The sequence below is a fragment of the Myodes glareolus genome, chromosome 10 (assembly GCF_982192425.1).
Source record: "Myodes glareolus chromosome 10, mMyoGla1.1, whole genome shotgun sequence".
Lineage (NCBI taxonomy): Eukaryota > Metazoa > Chordata > Mammalia > Rodentia > Cricetidae > Myodes > Myodes glareolus.
Genome location: NC_142035.1, coordinates 61622476 through 61637161, shown reverse-complemented (window position 1 = coordinate 61637161; position 14686 = coordinate 61622476). Strand labels below are relative to the sequence as shown.

At 45.2% G+C, this 14686-nt stretch overlaps 1 protein-coding gene across 2 annotated transcripts in view; it reads right to left on the bottom strand.

The window, feature by feature from the left end:
• Positions 1 to 2488: 2488 nt before the first annotated feature.
• Positions 2489 to 14686, bottom strand: part of Rasgrp1 (RAS guanyl releasing protein 1) — a 65348-nt gene continuing 53150 nt past the window's right edge. For both annotated transcript variants that reach the window (XM_085696485.2, XM_087911303.1), the window contains exons 11-17: positions 14078 to 14182; positions 13192 to 13301; positions 12417 to 12561; positions 11319 to 11355; positions 10486 to 10638; positions 7268 to 7650; positions 2489 to 5061 (exon numbers count right to left, since the gene is read on the bottom strand). In XM_085696485.2, the coding sequence (XP_085552611.2) occupies positions 4927 to 5061; positions 7268 to 7650; positions 10486 to 10638; positions 11319 to 11355; positions 12417 to 12561; positions 13192 to 13301; positions 14078 to 14182 (1068 nt within the window). In that variant the 3' untranslated portion in view covers positions 2489 to 4926. The remainder of the gene's footprint in view (positions 5062 to 7267; positions 7651 to 10485; positions 10639 to 11318; positions 11356 to 12416; positions 12562 to 13191; positions 13302 to 14077; positions 14183 to 14686) is intronic.

Below are 14686 nucleotides of genomic sequence, written 5' to 3'. Positions count from 1 at the left end.
CAGATGAGGGGGCAGACCAGATCTCTCACATTTACATTCTTGGGGCCAGCTCACCAGCACCCCTATCAATAGGGTCAGCTCTGTTGTGCTGCCCAGGTGAAGTGCAAGGCCTGCTCTCCCGTTCGCTGCAGCTGGTGAGGGGCTGGGTCACAGGTTTCAAGGTGGGGGGCATCTTTCCTTCACCTATGCCACCATATGGCAGACAAGGGGTTAGGGCACCTCTCCTGCTCACATTCTCAGGATAGTCTTGCCCCTGCCTCCTCATCAGAGTCAGCTCTATTGTGCTGCCCAGGCAAGGCACAGGACCCTCGTTCTAGAATGCTGCCCCTGGTGATGGGCAGGGCCAGTTCTCCCTAGTGTTACAGCCTGTGGGGCTGGGCCAACTGTGTAGCCCTATCCTCTCGGCCTTCAGTGGTCGCAGGAGCCATGGACGTCAACACAGGCTGACTGCAGCAGGGCCACGGACCCAGGCAAAGGCCTTAATAGCAGCCCAGGCCTGGGCATCACCATGGCCCTGGATGGTAAGCAAAACATCCACCTTAGCCCACTCCTCATCGCCTTCACCTCTTCAGATCTGCCTCTGTCCGCAGGACATGGACCCCCCCCCCCCCCCCCGTATTTCATCATGTGTTTGCTGACCATAATTGTGCCTGCCCACTGGGCAGGCCACCCTGGACAGGCATGTAGGTCTCCTGCTCAGTCATAATGGCTAGTAGGGTTTTCTCTCCAGTTCAACTTGACTTTGTGCTGTCCAGATCCACCCAGAGGTGTGTCTCCTGGGGGTTCTAAATCCAGTGTGGTGGACAATGGAAGTGTTCAGCATGGCTGCTCGTACTTGTGTACTCTCGGCGCAGGCTCCAGGTCACAGTTGTCCATAGCAACCAACCTGTTATCTGGGGACAACACACAACTGGCTTTTGATTGGCAAGTGTGGAATGTTTTTATCATATAGTAAACTCTATGATAAAATTTAAAATAATCTTCACTGTGCAAAAGTTAATACTGTGTGTACCACAGTCACGGACATGTGCTTCTGAGGCAACTTTTTGAAGAATGGGGGGACAGAAAAACTGTATTGTCACTTGGAAACTTAAGAGTTTTTGTGTCTGTGGTTAATGGTTTTTTCTTTTTCATTTGTGGTAATTTAGGCAAGATCCTTTCCATAACTAAGAGAATGCATGTATCAGTATCTGAATTCTGAAAAGTAAAACATTATAAAATATATATGAGTAAGATAGTGTGGAATAGACAAAGTTGAACGTTTTCACATTTCTTTTATCATGAGCATGAGTTGCTGACAGTAAGGGGCGATTCACGACTAATATTTATTTATTTTGGAAAGGTTCTTGCTATTCAGCCTAGGCTATTCTTAAACTTAACTCTCAAACTTGGCATCCTCATGCCTCAGCCTCCTGAGTGCTGGGATTACAAGCCTGTATCACCATATCTGTTCTTTACTTTTAACCCTAAAGATTTATGTAAATATGGCAGACACTGGTGTATTTCTGTTACGCCCTTTTGTTCCTCTGTGAGTGCTGTTGGGGTTGTTCCTGCGACCACCGGCAGTCTTTCTTCAGTCTGAAATCACAGGGAAGTGGAGCCAGCTCTGTGTACCCAGCCTGTGAGCTTCGCACAAGGAGAAGCTCTGTTGTCTGCAGCCTAATAGCTTAGGTGGAGTTCTTATGATGGTCTTTGTAGACTGTTTGCTATTCGACCCCTGTGCTGGCAGTAGGGTGACTGGGGGCGTGCACAGCAGCAGGTTGTCACGTGAGATAGTCGTAAATGAATTGACTTCGTGAAGACTGATGATGAACGGCATTTCGCTGCTCCCCAAAACCTGACGCCTTTCTGGATCCTTGCTCTTTGTTTCTTGTTGTGTTTGTTTGTTTTAATTTCATGTTTTTTCTACTTTTACACTTTTTTGCCTCCTTTTTCCCTTGTCTTTGCCCAGCTGTGGCACTTATGAGCACCCGTGGACATGATCTTACTAGAAACTTCTGAATTAAATTCGTAACTGGGCTTTTCTCTGGGCTGAGAGCATCAATGCTGCCTGACCCCATGAACTGATGTCAAAGGGAAGCAGCTGTTTAGCTGTTTCCTTGTACTCTGTAGATTTAGAAAAACTTGTCTCATTAAAAAGAAAATCCATAACATCTAATTCAGAAACATTAACCAGTACTTGTGACAAACAGTGTACATAATGTCAAAGGACTTTATAGCCAGAAAATGTCCTGAGTGATATTTGGTCCATTTACTACACGAGGAAGACAGAGCTTGCAGTGAGATCTGCAGACTGAGGGTGAGGGTGGATGAGAAGAATTTTCATCTTTCCTTCAGGGTCAGCTTTCCAAAGTGATTTCATTATTTCATATGAAATATTAGGTCCCCCTCCCCCAGAAAACTTTTTAATAGAATGGAGTGGTTTTGCTCTGAATTACAGTAAAACTTCAAATGAAATGCACAATGTTAAGAAACCAAGACCTTTGAATTACAGGGATCCAAATGTCTTTTATCATATAAATATTAGACACAGAAAACGTACAATAGGTATCAAAAATTTTACAATCTGTACATTGTTTTCTTGCGGCTTTTACATTATACATCTTTAGACAGAATTGTGATCAGTAAGGAGGTGAGTCAGTCAACAGAGAAGATGAGAGGTGTCATCACTATTACTGACAGGATTGATCCTTGTTTTGGCAGACATGTATCTGCCCGAACATTTCAAGCAGTATGGTAAACAAAACTTGGTGTGATAAGCTGAACTTTGTTCCCAGTTGTATCAGGAGATCCCACCTGCTCCTACAGCTCTGTAGGAACAGTCCCAACGCAGACTCCAGTCCTACAGCTCTGTAGGAACAGTCCCAACGCAGACTCCAGTCCTACAGCTCTGTAGGAACAGTCCCAATGCAGACTCCAGTCCTACAGCTCTGTAGGAACAGTCCCAATGCAGACTCCAAGCGTCTTTTATCTGTGCTGAACTGTAAGAATCTGTGATGGAAGTACTGCCTCCTTCTGCCTTTTCTGTCAGTTCATGCTAGGACCACCTAGCCATGATTGAGGCCCTCTGAATTCCTATGTTACAGGTTATTTACATAAAAACTCCCTGGGAGATCTTTTTGGGGATGAAGAAAAAATTTACAGCGTCTAAAAAAAATTGGGCTATGCACTTGTGCATAGCAGAGGAAAATTTTCATAGTGAACAATATATGAGGTCTGTCATTACTCATAATTGTTCCAAATAATTGTGCCATATTCCACCTGCTAGCGGTGTATGTATGAGGTGGTAGCTGTGCTTTGCGAATTTCCAAGTTCCTATATAGAATAAGGATGAAATTGTGTGTAAAACGGTTCTAGTGAAACTTTAACCACAAGCCAAGTCTTTGCCACTCAACTCCACAAAGAGGTACACAAATGGGCAATGGTCTTTCATCAAACAAAGTTAAGTGATCCGAGTACTTTAGGGGGCAGCACCACATACAGTTCGCATTCCTCTGGAGACGCGGTGCTGTTGGCTGTAGGTTTGAAACTTACTTTGTTAGGTGGTACTCTTGGAGGTTGTTCGTCCTGTGTATGGATTACAAATTAGTATGGTGCCAGACCTTCCAAGCATGGAAGCAAAGTCTCCCCAAAAGGACACAATCAGATGAAATGCTTTTGAAAGATGAAGAGAAACTGACAAGAGAGTCTGTGAATAGCTTCCCAGGCAACAAGTCAAAACCGCTGACTTTTACCTTTTCATGATAGAATACACGGAGACTGTTACTCGTGGTTTTGCAAAAGAATACAATTCACATTGTTAGCAGTTTGTGTTATAATGAAGAGAACTATCTGAATTTGTGTCAATTCCTAAAAGGTGTTTGATTCACGTCCGCATTCTCTAAAGGAGAAAGTCCAATACATGCATGCTGATAGTGTATCTACATATTCTATACATATGTACATGCCGTCAGCTGTTAGAGCATCATAGCCATTAGCTTATTTCTAGATAGTAAAAGTGAAGACAGTTTAAGCACAAATTCAGTTAAAAAGAAAACCTTAAGATAGTTTACTTAGAGAGAGAGAGAGAGAGAAACTCGAACATGAAGAATTAAGCACTGTCCACAGACTATTCCTTCTAAAAAGTCATGGATTCTTAATTGTACCCACTAGAGAATATCTGAACAAACATTTTTGTCATTTGTCTTAGCTAATTAGCTGTGTATGAAATGGTGATTACTGTTTGTGGATAGTGAGTTTTAGTTTGTATTTCATGATGCCTAAGACCTGCAATCGGGTAATGTCAAGTTCAATTAAAAAGTCCTGGATTTAAAACCGGGCTCCCTCGCTAGCAGTTCCCTTCTAGGTAGGTAGACTGATGCGCCTACAAACAAGGGAAGGGGTGGTGAGGAAGGACAGGGAAGGAAGGAGGTGCTTGGTCGGATCTGAGGTAGTGAAGTAGGGATTGGTCTCACAAACAATGCAGGCATGTCGAAGTCACCACTATTAGGGTATTTCCATGAAGTGCAGGCTTTGGGTTAAAGTAAAAATTTCAGTTTGCAGAAACCTTGGGGAAGACAACAAGTTGATCCCCCAGGGACTTTTTCTCTACGGATCAGTAAAGCAGGCTGCCTGAGACACTGTCAGGAAACTATAGTCTTATTTTAGCACACGTTTGGTGTTGCTTCCAGTAAAGAAAGAACTAGATTTGAATATGAATGCTCAAAGCTTAACATACTTGAGCTTTTCTTCCCACTGAGTCAGCTGACTGAAAACCAATGACTCACATTAAGAGTATTTTAGGTAGAAAAACAATGACACCGGCAACAGTGGCTGGCTTTCCCCTTCTCAAGACTGTTCATCTCAAGTTGCCCGAACCTCTGCAATCAGTTTTTGAAGTGAGATCCAAGTATACCCATCCACAGATTCTGTTCCTTGATTTCTGGATTAGGAGCAATCACCCCGGTCCATCTGTGCTAAGACATGATTGCTTTTCGCTAGTTGAAGGGACTCTATCTTCTTCTGTGCGTACTTCAGTTGGATCTTCAGGGCATCATTATCTGCTTTCAGGGTATTTATTTCCTAAAGGGAAATGAGAATAAGGCATGTCACTAGAGAGGCGGTGAGTGGGAAATCACTTACGGTATCAAGAGTATTATATTTGATTGGCATTTCCTATTCACCGTGGTTAAGAATTAGAAACTCTTTTCAAAGTAGTTATTTAGCTGTGGGTATAAAATAACACACTAACTATCACGGACATGTGCAAATAAATAGCAATTATTCTTTGTTATCGTATCCGTCTCACAGATGTGAGTGGCTAGCAGACAGAATAATCCATTCTTGGGAAGTGGGTGGAGGAAGACATGACCTTTGGATAGCGTGTAGCAGACATCGTCACTTGGCAGACAGTAGTCTGTGGTCTGGTCTGCTCTGAACTATGCAAGCAGTGCTTCAAAACTCCGTGAAATGAGATGTTATTGTTAATTTAACCTAAGTTCACAACCCCCATTGCTGATAACCAATATGCCTTTTTGATGGAAGACTTTTCTCTCACCCCCACACTGGGATTTAGTGTTCTGTTGGCAGTAATTTAACTGTACAGCCGTGGGTTCATCGCCAGGCTTCTGGCTTTGAGGCAAGTATTCTTATGTCAGACTGACTTACACGGGCATCGGAAAGTACAGGTGCACTGTTTGGTTAACGGGATCCCCTCTGGGTTCTCAGACTGAACCACCCAGAGTGCTGTCTACCAGCTTCTGTGAGATTGAGCACTGGCCGTGAGTCTGACAGTTCTATGTGGTAATAGGGTAGCTTAATCCTCGCGCACACCCTGGAAGTTGGTAGACTTTATAGTAGTACTTTATAGTAGTAGCTGTAGACTTTATAGGGACAGGAAGTGCTCCCACATTCTTCTAGAGCCCAGGCGTATCTGACCCAAATGTCTTCGATTCCTCTTTTATTTGGTTCCATGCTGAATCAGTTATGGCATGAACCAAAATAACAGACCTTCCTTTAATGTGTATTGAAATAAACAGCTGTAATCAACATCCTTATTGCATGCTATTTTAAATCCTAGTTTCGCTGGACGCCTTCCCTGTGTTGAGGACTATTGGCCTAAAGACCAGGCATGGCAGGTCCCTAATGGGACAGCAGAGCACATGATTGTGCCTCTGACATGCTTGCGGAGAACTCTGGTCCTCAGGTCTCTGTGAGGCAGGTAAAAGAAAAGAGACGCAGCTAATACAACACCAGGGCTCATGGCCTGGTGACTGTCACCTGTGCCTCATGGCATTTCCACAGCTGGCGTTCTGCCTTTCATAAGCATGTGAGACTTGAAACCTCGGCATGGACTCCCAGCCCTGCATTTTACAGAAGACCAAGCAGGTTGCAGTGTTTAATAACTGGCCTAAAGAATGTCTGGGATTAGATCCCCATACTTAGGAAGTAGAAGCAGGCAGATCTCTGAGTTTGAGGCCAACCTAGTCTACACAGTGAGTTCCAGGACAGTCAGGGCTACACAGGGAAACTCTGTCTTGAAAAACCAAAACCAAACCAAACAGCAACAAACAAAAGCAATACAAAAAAAATGTCTTGGTGTCTCAGACCAAGTCCTCTACTTGTATCATATTCCGTTTCAAGATTTCTTTTATTGTTCTAAAAGGAGACATTGTCAGTTTCTCTTCCTATGGTAACTCAAGTTGACTTGTTTGCTAACATGCATTTTAAAAGTACTTTGAGTAAAAGATATGTTTTCTTCCAGAAAATCTGTTGCTCTTTTGTCCTGTGCTCCTCCTGATACCATGTTCTTCATTCCAGTCATCAAATTAAGTCACAGACATTGCCTAGCACATAGCTCTCAGACTCTCCTTCTGGCCTGGCTGGGAAGGAACCTTGTTGGGAACAAGGATGAGTGTCCCAGAACCTTGCGGGTTGCTTCATTGGACATACTATTCAGATAAACACATTAAGCTAGGTGGATGGTGGATTATGGTGAATGGTGGTACTGACAGGTCTTCAAACGTGATACAAATCATGATGTGCGAGGGAAATGGGCAAGAAAACATTCCTTAGTAAAATTAAACACTGTTAGAGCTAATGTCTCCTTTATTCCTTGATAAAAAAATGACTTAGATTACCTACATTTGGCAACTTTCTCCCTTTTTCTTGTCTGCTTACTTAACTTGCTAGTAACCAAAGTTTGATTCATCACTCTTTGCTTTCCCTACTGGATTTTATTTCAGCAGGAGAGCTAACATAGGGAGGAGGGTGGCGAGAAGGGAGGCACCTGTTCCAGTTCTTGGTAGGTCCGGAGTCTGAGGTGAAGCTCCTGTTTGGGTTTTATAAGTGATTCTTTGTTCTCCCACTTGACGAACGCCCGCTTCCGGAGCAACACTGGGCTGGGGCAAGGGGATGTGGGGCTGGGTAGCACATACAGACCATCCTGGGCCGGCTTCCGCGGGGAGGACAGCACCAAATGGCCAGCTGGCATCTCGCCGCCGACCCAGGGGGACGGGTCTGTCTGGGTGGTCTTGTGGGCAACAGTCCTCTTCAGCCTCACTGAGATCTTCTGGGAGGACAGCCCCAGGAGCATGATGGTCCGGTCCTTGCTGTCTTCGCTGTGGTCCGCAGCCTCCCCATTCTGGAATATAAACGCTCCTTCCTCGGGTGCTGCGGAGAGATATATTTGTTAGTGTTCTCAGATATAGCTCGATTCTCAACATCTGTCTCAAATGAGACCTTTCTTATTTCAGGAGTTCTGTTTCTAAGCACCTTTTGTTTTCAGACATGCGATGTCAGACATGGTAGGAGCCAAAAACCAGGGATTTTGTGTCAGGATTCATCTACACCAAGTTAAGAACATCTTTCCCTTTTTACCTTTTAAAAAGATTTTTGTGTGTGTGTGTGTGTGTGTGTGTGTGTGTGTGTGTGTGTATGGTGTTCTGCCTGTATCATGTATGTGTACATGTATATATGTACACCACATGCATGCAGTGTCCTTGGAGGCCAGAAGAGAGTTTTGGATTCCCTAAAACTGGAGTTAGAGGTGGTCATAAGATACTATGTGGATGCTGGGAGCTGAATTCAGGTTTCTACAAGAGCAACAAGTGCTCTTAACCTCTGAGCCATCCCTTCAGCCCCTCAAGCACCTTTTCTGTTTGCACAAAAGTTACCGGGACAGCCACTGTTTCTGTGAGTTAGAATCCCTGCCTTGACGTAGCATGGTTTCCTAGCACTTCTAAAGATAGCGGGATAAACATATGGACAGAATGTTCCATTGTGTAGGAGGTCCTTCTGTCTATGTGCTGCTTTTATTGGTTAATGAATAAAGAAAGTGTCTTGGCCTGTTGATAGGGCAGAACTTAGGTAGGCAGGGAAAACTGGAATGAATTCTGGGAGAAGGAAGGCAGAGAGAGAGAGAGAGAGAGAGAGAGAGAGAGAGACTATGGAGCTACAGCCAGAGTCAGACATGCTGAAACTTTGCCGGTAAGCCACTGCCATGTGACAATACACAGATTAATGGAGATGGGTTAAACTAAGATGTAAGAGTTAACCAATAAGAAGTTAGAATTAATGGGCCAAGCAGTGATTTAATTAATATAGTTTCTGTGTGATTATTTTGGTGCTGAGCAGCCAGGAACGACCAAGTGGCCCCTCCTCCAACATTCCATAAATGCCTTCTGTGGACTCAGGGCGAGAACTATGGCTCAGAGTTTGATCCAGGAACGGGAGTGTTACTCAGGCAGACAGACAGTAGGAACTCCCTGTGGGACTCACTGTGCAACTGGTCCAGGGTAATGGTGAGGTGGCAGGATTAGTTTTGTGGAGTGTATTCTAAAATTTATCACCCTTATTTGATTCTGCAGGGGCAAGGACAAACCAGCCATCTGGTTTTCTTTTAGCCAATATCCCTGCCTGAGACGCAGCCTGGAAATATTAACTAAAAGGAGGAATTTCCCAAAGAAGTGGAGGATTAGTGGATTTATTTGAGCCAGGTGGGAAGATAAACTGGAGGTCATCCAAGTTTACCTTTTGTAAAGACTCAGCACAAATTTTGAACTCTTTGCAAAGTAATTAGGGTCTATATCTCATTTATTAATAAACACATTTTGGATTCTGTTTATTTCATTAAATGGAGGCAGAACATATCCTGTTTTTCAGAGTGTAGGGAATAAAGTGATTTTTATGTATGAGAAAGGTTTTTTGTTATTTTGTTGGTGATACATGTGTATTAAAATGACACATTTTTCTTGTTGCTAAATTTAAAAAGGAATTCTTTTGTGCCTGTCTGTCTTATGCCTGGAGGCTAGAAGAAGGCGTAGATGTCATCTATCACTTCCCATCCAGTCCCCATATTCTTTACCCTTTCTCTCTCATGAGACAACATCCAACCTGTACAGTGCAGGACCTTCAGCAAATTTGACTCAAATATACTGGTTACTCCACAGGACCAAGGCTGTCTCACAGGACTGCTTCCTGCTGACCAGTTTGGTGGGCATCTTTCAAATCTCAACTAGACACGTCCTCTCTGCTCCTTTGCCCTCCAGACCTGGGGAGTCTCTGGTCTACTGGCTTCAAATTATTTCCTAACCACTCCTCACTTGCACTTTATCATATGCAGAGTTAGCGGTGACAATTCTGGCTTAGTCCTGGATTCCTCTTGGATGATTTGGTTCCTCTCCAAGCATATCTCCAGAGTTTCACCTCCCCCCCCCCCCCCCGGATTTACTTTTCTGATTTTAGAATTTTAATCATCTTTCTTCACCTGATCTCTCAAGGTTCTCCGTCTCGGACAGAGTGTTAATTTAATGGGCGAGGTTCCTCTTAGGGATGATACATATAGTCATTGAACCTGTGCATAAGCCTACTTCCTGCTGCCGGCCCTAAGGGCCAGTCACATGGTTTTCTGAGGCTCCTTTCTGGGTTATTAGCAATGAGTCTGGTTTTGGTCACTTTTCGTGCATAGTGGTCTCTGTTAAACTGCAGAAACCAAATTCTCAGCTGCGTCTGCCTCCTTCTGGAAACAGGGCCAAGAAAACCACGTTTTCAGCTTCTACGCGTGTTGTTTCAGCTACTACTGATAGTATGCTCTCAGGACGCTGCTGAGCTATGGAGATATTAGTCTTTGTTTCTGAGCACAGCAATCCCATTTACATAGTATGTCACACTACTATGTAATACATACTATGTAATACACTACATAACACTTCATGTTATGCATGTTATACATTCATTCTCTCTGCCTCTGGTTGGTGCTTAAGGATGAAGGAAGAGAATTAACATGGGATGCAATCATGGCAGGAAGTCCATATCTGCACTTGGTATGTACCCAGTAGCACCTGATGACTTTTTTGTCTAACTTCCACTCTGTTACAGCACCCAGGGAGTTAAAATCCATAACGAATCAGCCGTGGCATAGCAATTGAGGTGATCTTTCTTACCCTCCGAACTTGACCCTTCCTTCCCTGTCCATACCTACGGCAAACGTCCCTAGTCCCTACTTACCGTGGAGCAGATCTTTGGTTCCCAGTGGGCAAAGGTTGGACATCGGCACCACGGAGCTGATGTTCTCTGTGGATACCGCTGGGCTCTTGATTCTCTTCTTGCACTCGAACACTACCAGGTCTTTGCACTGTTTGTGACAGTTCATCCCGCAGTCTGTGGACAAGACACTCAGCTCACACGTCTGCCGCTCCCTTTTCCTAGCATCTCTCTCACAGCCAAATTCACGCACCGCTTTTTTTTTTTTTTTTTTTTTTTTTTTTTTTTTTTTTTTTTTTTTTTTTTTTTTTTTGCCAAACTCAGCTAGTCTAGCCTCTGGAGCCAGGGCACCTGACGTTCCTAAGGAGTCTAGGAAAGATCACCTCCTGGTTCTTAACCTCCTTGGCAAACCCCAGGACTTATCACTAACTGCGTCAATGAGTCTCAGAACGAAGCAGCATCTCATCGAGGAGAAAAGAGATGCTGACCTGGAAAATTAGGTCCTGAGGTATCTGCTGAAAAAAGAAAAACTGACTGGTCCTGTAGTAACCTAACCCAGTGATTCCCTTTACTTGAGCATCCGTCTTTCCAGACTTCTACAAGGAGCACGGCCATCTGTATTTCCAGAGCAACTGAGGCCAAGAGAGGGTCTTGTAGAGCAAAACTACCTGACTGGTCTTATGGGCATCCCTCTCTTGGCTGGCAACAATTCCTCTTAGGATTCTCTTGTTTGGCTCTGAATGCAGCCAAGAATGTTTGGACTGAACGGACAACTACTATGCACAAAAAATGTTACCAAGAGGAGTTTTGTTGGACAAAGGAAGTGAGTGATTCCATTTCCCAAAACTGGGACTTACCTTTACAGCGATATCCTTGCTTGATCACTCCCCAGAGCTACAAGGTAAAGAAGACAATATGGCCCAAGTCATTCTCCTGTCTGGTATGAGGCTGTGCCTTGGCATTCATTCTCTGTCTTTGTTTTACTGCCTACCAATGGGTAAACCCTGGTAGCATCCATTTTCTATCTCTCTTCCTTCTATTACCTACCAATGGGTAGACCCTGGTAGCGTTCATTCTCTATCTTCATTCTACTGATTGTCAGTTGGGAGACCCTGGCAGCTGTCTCATGTCCTGGTTCCTTGACAAGAAGCCACTAGTCAGAGACGACTGCTCCCTATACAAGAGCTCTGTACAACCCAGTGCTCTGCAGGCCAGATGTGGACGAATCCAGACCGACAGGCTCCTGAGGACTGAGTATGAGATCCTGTGTCAGAAACTTGGGTTTGCAGGAAACTATTAGTTGGGTTGGGACAGAGGACAGACAGCACTCAGGTAATCTCTGAGATAGGATCACTTTGGGATAATTTCCCCCATGTATATAATACACTGTGGTCACACTCATCCCTCTGTCCCATCCTCCTTTGTCCTTCTCCCAGTCCTACCAACCCTTTACTCTTCTCAATAAGCCTCTCTTCCACTGCCATACCTTTATAGTTTTTGTTCTGTGACACCCTGAATTTAACCAGGGTCACCCTGTGGGGTGTGGAGTGACCCACTGGAACACAGGTAAGTTAGTTTCTTTTGAAAGGGGAAGAAAGTGCTGATTTTCTAACATTTGAAACAGCATGTAACACTTTTGAGAGGCATATCCAAACTCCACATTTCTGTACCATTTATTTCAGAACTTTAACGCACCAGGGAAGAATAAAAAAGCAGGAAGGAATTGGATGCAGGCTAAGTCCATAGAGGATTGTGTTTTCTGGGATTGTGCTTTCTGGGTGTTCTTTTGGGTTCTGAGCCAGAGCGATTACGTAAGGATTTTGAGGCCGTGCGCGTCTTACTCATTTAAACTGTCCTGCATACACCGCCCGACACACACACACACACACACACACACACACACACACACACACACACACACCATGTTCAACTCTGACAGTCTAAGAGTGACTTACAAAGCCAGCACAGTTGTCACAGAAAGTAGGCTTCAGGTAGGTGGTCTCTTGAAAGTTGTGAGGAAAGCCCAGGCCCAGCTTGGAATAGATGGAGCTGGCCCTCATGAAGTAGGCTGTGATCTCATCCCTGCTGATGAGGCCTTCCCTGCAGCGAATGACAGGCAAGGCGGTGAGTATGGGAAGGGAGGTTTCCAGCCTTTGGACCTAACCTTCCCATCTGTCCTTCCCGTGGCTGCTTCCTCATCATTCTCCTCATCGTTAGGGCGCAGGATAGCATGGACTGGGAGTGAGGCAGTCTGACTGCTTATCACTCATGGTAAATGGCCACACACATCCGTGTGCTCAGGACTTGAAAGGGAAGTGCTGTGTAATGTGTGTATAGGAAAGCAAATGCCTCATGCACCGGTGTCTGTCCTGAGCCAGGAAAACCATGTGTAGAACCCACGGCCAAGCGTTTGTTTTTCTGAAGAGACCTAGCATAAAGCTTTTAGAGCCAATGAGAAAAATGCAGGAAATATTGATATAACTATGAGTTGTTCCATGGTTTGTAACATCAAAGCAGGAAGGAAGGCCAAGTGTTTCTCCTAAACTGGTGGCACTGGGAGTCTTTGAGTGGGCTACTCAGAAAGCGTGTGGATTTCACGGGCTGCGGCAGCCCAGGGGACAGGCGTGAGGCTTTCACTTGATGGCGGCCCTTTCCTCCAGGATATCCCGTCTAAGCCTGGCAGCACACGCGCTTGCAAGTTTCTCCCACAGTCCCAAGCACCACCCTCACCTGTCTTTGTCCATCACGCAGAAGGAAAATGGAAAGCTTGCAGCGATCTTTTCAAACTCCTCCTGGGAGATGTAGCCATCCTGGTCCAGATCGTAGTTCTTGAAGACAGACTGAAAAAAAAAAAAGATTTCTTCCACTTACTGACGAAAACCAATCACCTTTCCCTGTAGCTAAATGACAAGGGGGCAGAGACATAAACACTTGGCATCAGCCTAACTAAGAGCAGCGCTGAGCCAGGCCCCCTAAACTGTGGCACTGGCACAGCACGGCACATCCCGAGCGACACTACAGGGTGCCTAGCTGCTCTCGACCTGTAGATCTCAACCGGGCCACGCCCTGGCTACTGCACACAGCTACTCCACTGGGTAGAGGATGCGCATTCTCCCTCCACTCTGCCCTCCCTGCAGGTCTCTCTTCCCTTCCCTGGGAAGCTCACAGCCAAACCCAATTGGAAGAGTTCTCCTCCTCGAGTCCTGTGCTCCTCACTGTTCTGCATGTGTGACTCGAGCGTGAAGACAGCACGCAGTCCATCCCCTTCCCCAGCAGCTAGCCAGACCACGCGGTGCCAAGCTTCCCATCCTCCTTCTTAGCATTGCTACATGCTGATATTGGCCACATATTAACCAACAACTTTTAAACATATGTTCCCCTGCAAGGGCCTTTAAGCATGGCAAACCCACCCCATGGGAGACCAGTGTGTTGACATTATTTCCTCTGAAATGTTCTACAGCCACAGTGTGTGGAGTGAGCAGCTTTGTGTTCCCAAGGGAACGGGTTTGAGCATCCTCACCTCCATGCCTCTCTTCCTGGCCCCCTCTCCTCCCCACATCCTGAAATTAAAGCAAGCTACATACCATAATTTTTGTCTGCTGAAATGGGTACTTACATCCACCATCCTCTGGACATGTTTGCTGATGGTCTTTGGGTCTGGTTTGGGAGATACTCCAGAGGCCCAGTCCACTACAACTGGTGGCTTCGAAGGAGTTAGTGGCTAAAATGGAATAGAGAAACCCTTGTGACTGACACAGGTTAACAGGGCTCCTTCCTTTCGCGCTATCTGACTGTGTGCCATGGCAGAAGAAGAAAGCGCACACAGTTGGAACCTGTCTGAATTAGCTCGGCTAACAGGCTTCTAAAGAGCGCCTACAGGACCTCCAGCTACAGACAATTTCGCTCCTCACTGGGCCTGACTTCCAGGCCCCTCTCCATTAGCTCTCTTGTCAGCCGTATCGACAAAGGTTAACGTGAGTCAAGCCCTTTGCCTCTGCGCTCCTGTCCCATTTTAGCAGAGATGGATGAGGAAAAGCTAATCAAGACGGCAAGGTGTCCAAGGAAGAAATGCACTCTGCATATGCCGAGAATCTATTGTTGATAATTTGAACCTTGGCCCCAATTAAAATTCCCCTGAAAATAGAAGTTGCTGACCCTTCTTCTGAAACACCTTTACTGCCCTGGGTGTGGACCCTCCTGACCATTCTATAGAGGCAATGGGATT